General features: G+C 39.9%; 1 protein-coding gene across 1 annotated transcript in view; it reads right to left on the bottom strand.

The window, feature by feature from the left end:
* The window catches only part of MATN3 (matrilin 3), a 14,234-nt gene that overhangs the window by 4,406 nt on the left and 4,640 nt on the right, over positions 1 to 5,188 (bottom strand). The window contains exons 3-4 of the mRNA XM_031056432.1: positions 4,152 to 4,274; positions 3,492 to 3,614 (exon numbers count right to left, since the gene is read on the bottom strand). Coding sequence (XP_030912292.1) covers positions 3,492 to 3,614; positions 4,152 to 4,274 — 246 coding nt within the window. The remainder of the gene's footprint in view (positions 1 to 3,491; positions 3,615 to 4,151; positions 4,275 to 5,188) is intronic.

Here is a 5,188-nt window from a genome sequence, read left to right as displayed (position 1 = left end):
TGCCCAGCAATACACACAAAACATGCTATCACTGTGTTTTTACACTGCCTTTGTGGTCAAGTCCAGACCAACAAGAAACTATTTTTGCAGATGGTGTTTGTCTATATCCTCCAGTTTTATAACTGTGCTCTTACACAGCATCTTCAGCCACTTGATGTGATGGCAGGTGAATCCCACTCGCAACCAGGGGAACAGCTAGGCAGCTCTTGAGGTCCCTTCCTCCCTAACTTAACTTTGGATTCTGCATCAAACTGTGGAGAGGTTCTGCCAACACTTGATCCCAGTATTGCCCATCTGAAAACAGTTGGTGAGTTCATTCTTGCCCCACTCAGCTCAGAGGAGATGCCAAGGATACAAGGTTTCGCATTGCAGCGGTTCTAACCTGAGTATTTATTTGTTCCCCTGGGGACCCCCCAGCCATTCTCCAAATGCTGGTAGGCAATGAAGACTCACATCCCAGAGGCAGGTGCCCCAGAACCCTGCTTTGCCAACACGCCCAGTTATTCCCATTTCAGGAATGCAGATTGTATTTTTAAATACAGTGAGTCCTTCAAAGTATGATGACAGATAAGAGACAACATTAAACAAGTTTTAAATACAGTAACTGCTAAAACTCAAGGAGAAGAATCAAACTAGCTCAAAGTATTTTGGAAAGAGGCATAAAAGAATGAAAAGGGATTATACGTCCTGAGAGCTTGTGAGTTGATAGACCATTTCTCAAACAGATTAAAAATGTTTAACACATTAAAAAGAGGTTCTTCAATAAATAAACATATTCAGGAAAATATCCAAATATTAAGTTATTACTTGAGCATGTTTTGTCATCTGAATTTAAGATAAAGCCTTCATAGCAGTCACAGGTCTGTGATCACACACACAGACCTGGTACCAGTCATAGGTTCCTGGGGCACACACACCAAAACCAAGATAATATTTTTAATGCTTCCCAATGGCAATGCTTTTCCATGCTTGGAGCCTCTCCTCTATGAATCTTATCAGGAACTGCTGAGGTGTGTAACTGATCTCACCTTGGAGCAGCAATTGTCTTACTGGGGATTAATACATTAATTAATGCAAGGGATACCTCAGAGCTTGCTCCCTCTGACCCACCTGTGTAACTCCACCAGATGTGAGATGCCACATCAGCTCCAAAGCACACTAGGAAAGGTTTCCAGTACAGAATAACTTTACAGTAAGGAAACTGGGAAGGAAAGAAACACTTCTGAAATTGTTATATTTTTACTGTAACACAAAGTCACTGAGAAGCTAAAGAAAGGAACAGCAAGATGAAATTCAGCCTGGAGGGAGGAGATCACCTCAAAGTGTCTGGCATGGTGGTACACACATTCCACAGTACTGCAAAGTGTGTGACTAGCCCCAGCTCTTCTCAACAATTTGTCAGTTCTGGGTTTGCTGAATATTACATAAATTAGGGAAGGCCTTATTTATAAGTTGACAAAGACTGCATGGTGAGTATTTACTAACATTGTTATATATAAAGTTCTTTGTGTCTCTGAATTTTGCTCAGAATGGGCAAGGCAGAGTGACACAGAACTGTTTTTTAACACTCGAGTGCAGGTGAAAGCTCCAAATTTTAGAGAATATCAACCCATGTCCAAACTTTGGAGAATATCAATCCATATCCAAACTTTAGATCTGGTCATAGTGATTCCCATTAGCAAATGTATCTTCATTTGCATTCACACCAGGATGTTTTTATTGCATGTCAGCATGTTGTTAACCAGAGCAGGGTGCACAGAGCGTGTTTTTATCTGACTATCAACATCACAAAGTTAGTAGGAAATTTTGGAATACTGGCAACACTTTTTTACAGCTGTAACAGATGGCAAAAGGAATGGAACTGGATGTGAAGAAGTTACAAAACAATTATCCAACAGAATTTCAGAGAACAAATATCTTGATTTTAAGAGACTATTTGGCATTATTTCAGCTCTAATTGAGTTGGAGAAGACACTGTTTTATGGAGTGAAAAGACCATAAACAGAAAAGTATATGTGGCTGCTAAAAAAGATGTGACACCCACTGCCAGTTACAAAGTGGGCACTTTATGTGCAAGGCTGCTGTTTTCTGCCAAATTTAACACGTCAATTCTGAAAGGGCAAGCTGAGAAGGAGTTCCTATATTTGGATATCTTTGCCGTAAGAAGTCTCAGTAAGGCACAAGAAAAAATAAAGAGTGGAGAAAGAAAGGAAGAGAGAAAAAAGAGAAAGAAAGAGAGAAAGAAAGGAGAAGGGAAAGGAAGCAAAGGAAAAGAAGGAAAAAAAGGAAAAGGTAAAAGAAAAGGAAAAAAAGGACCCTCTCCCAGACCTAGACTATTTTTGCATCATTTTTTGCACATCTTTGTGATATAATTGCAAGAAAGACCTGGATGGTTGGGAAATCATTAGCAGATACTGCAAAATGAGATTCAAAAGGGAAAAAAAAGCAAGCACGTGAAGAAAATAATTTAAAGTTTGAGTAAGCAGAAGGAGAATCAGTGCTATGAGATGAGGTTTGGGATTAGACTCCCAAAGGGGAGGCCTAACTGAATTTACATTCCATCGCATGTTTATTGCCTCTCTGTAATGCCAGCTAAGAGCTAATCCTAAGCACTATATTTACAAAATCAACTCCTAACCTAGGCAGGAAGAAATATTGAGACCCTCTGGCTTCACGAACTCTTTGAGATGTGAGACCTGTGACTTACCTTGAGAGATTTGCCTAGGAACTTCCTGGAACTGGAAGCCTAAATTCAAGTTTGTCACACAAAATATAGTAAGGAAAGGGATTTTAGTGGAAGTGGGGGAAAAAAAGGATTTTGCCTAAATAAATCACCTAAATAAATCATGAGACCTCCAAAGAAATTCAGGGTGAAGATCAAACCCTAATCAAGTGAAGATAATATAGAATAGATAATAACTTGTAGATAATATATACTTAGGTGTACATCCCTGAGTACCAGATACATCTGTGCTCTTGTTCTCCACAAGAGACCAGCACTGAGAAGGAACATTTCCCTCCATCTTCTAGAGCTTTAAGACTGGAATATTTTTTAAGGTCCAAAGACATCCACCAGAAAGAGCAATCACACTCATGATGATACAGACTACAATCATTCTTCCAGCACAGTTCATGTTCTTCCTCATCTCATTCCCTTGTGCTGCTTTACTGCAGATTTTCTGACAGAAGTGGTCCACATCACATATTGGATGTGGCAATTCATGCTCCATGGGTGTGAAAGTACTGTGAAGTCCTCAAGGAAATGTCAAATGGCATTTTAATTTTAACCAAATACAAGATTCACACTACTGCAGAAGAGACAAGGATCTCATTTTACTACTGTACATATTGAAAAACAAAGTTGCCCTGAGTTTTCAGGAGCTGTACAGAAACTCTGGGATAATTTATCAGAAAAAATACCATCATTTAGTCAGATTTTTAAAAGCTGCTTGCTTTTAGTGGAACACAATTTTTCCTTAATCAGATCTTACCTGAGCAAGTCTTCTTGTCTGGATTCAGAGTGTATCCTTCATAGCAGCCACAGCTGTAGGATCCATCATTACTCAGACAGACTTGGGCACAGTCATGCCTCCCAGGTGCACACATGTCCATGGCTGTGGTGAGCCATGGTTTAGGAAAGAAACCTGTTAATCCCTCCCAGATACTGTTTTAAATGCTCAACATTTTAAATTATAATTTCCTTACGATTTAAGCAGTGTCCTACTACATTATTATATTATGCTGCAGACAAGTGAATTCAGTTATTAATTATTTAATGGAGGAGGCAGATACTGCAAGACATGACTACACCACATCTCATGCAGTTCTGTCTTTCATCAGCAGTCCCAAGAGTCTTGTGCATCCCCAGTAAGGATGAAGCTAAAAACCCCCATGAGATAAGCAATAACCTGCCCTGTGTCAGACTAAGCAGTTAAACAATGTTTATGGAATTCTGTGAAGAATAAACAAATAAAATGGTAGATAAGCACCAAACTGCATTTTCTAATCAACAAATTTAAAGAAAAATACAATATTACTGTTATTGGAAACAAGGAAAAGACGACAATTGGGGTCTCATTTTAGGGTAACTGACAGAAAACCTGTCCATATCTCCATGAGTTTCATATATTCAAATACCCTTTAATTCTTACCTGAGCAAGTCTTCTTGTCTGGATTCAAGGTGTAGCCTTCATAGCAGTCACAGACATAGGATCTGTTGTTACTCACACAGATCTGGCCACACTCGTGCCTCCCAGGTGCACACAGGTCCACAGCTTGGTAGGAATGTTACAGAAACAACCTGTTGTTAATAACAAGCAGTTTGGGAAGGAGTGCACACTCCTATTTTTAAATATATTTTGATTTGGAATCATCTCAGAAATGGCAATAGTAATTGAAGGAATTAGAACGAGTGGTAGGAGAAAATATCTATAGTGTCTACATTTGGAGACTTTGTTTCAGCATCTGGCCCTAATGAATGGATCTGTAGGCACAATAAAAAGGACAGTGATAGAATCAAACTACATCTCACCATTACTAACAGCTGAGTTTCATTTATTATTCATTTCTAGAATTCTTATTGAAAAAGATACAGATGTTTGTTGTTTCAACAGAAGCAAACAAGTAGCATCTCAAATCCACGAATAGTAGGGTTTTTTTTTCCCTAGTTGAACTCATTATCCAAAGGAATAATACCTGATCAGGTTCTCTTATCTGGATTCAGGGTGTATCCCTGATAGCAGTCACAGAGGTGGGATGCCCCATCACTCACACAGAGCTGCTGGCAACCGTGGCTCCCCAGGGCACACACGCTCACAGCTGCAAAGGGCAGTGACAGAGCGCTACTTCAGCCACCCCGGAGCAGAGGAACAGGCATTACTCATTCATGCTTACACAAGTACATCTTGCAACGTTTGCTGGATTACTGGTAGTAAATGTCAGTGCTGTGTTCCTGTCACAACAAGTTACAGACCTCCTTTGCCAGGAGAGAGAGGCCATGAACGGCACGGAAATAACTCATTACCTGAGGTGGCAGGAGAAAAGATGAATTGAAAATGAGATGGTTCAGCAAGGAGAGATATTAAGCATTCAGTAACATTACACAGGAACTCAGCCATGAAAAGCTCTTATGGCTCTTTGTATGCAGTTCCTTTCTATTATGGACAAGGGGAGGGGAGGGGAGGGAGGG

The sequence above is a fragment of the Geospiza fortis genome, unplaced genomic scaffold (assembly GCF_000277835.1).
Source record: "Geospiza fortis unplaced genomic scaffold, GeoFor_1.0 scaffold81, whole genome shotgun sequence".
Classification (NCBI taxonomy): domain Eukaryota; kingdom Metazoa; phylum Chordata; class Aves; order Passeriformes; family Thraupidae; genus Geospiza; species Geospiza fortis.
This window is presented reverse-complemented; position numbering and strand designations above follow the sequence as displayed.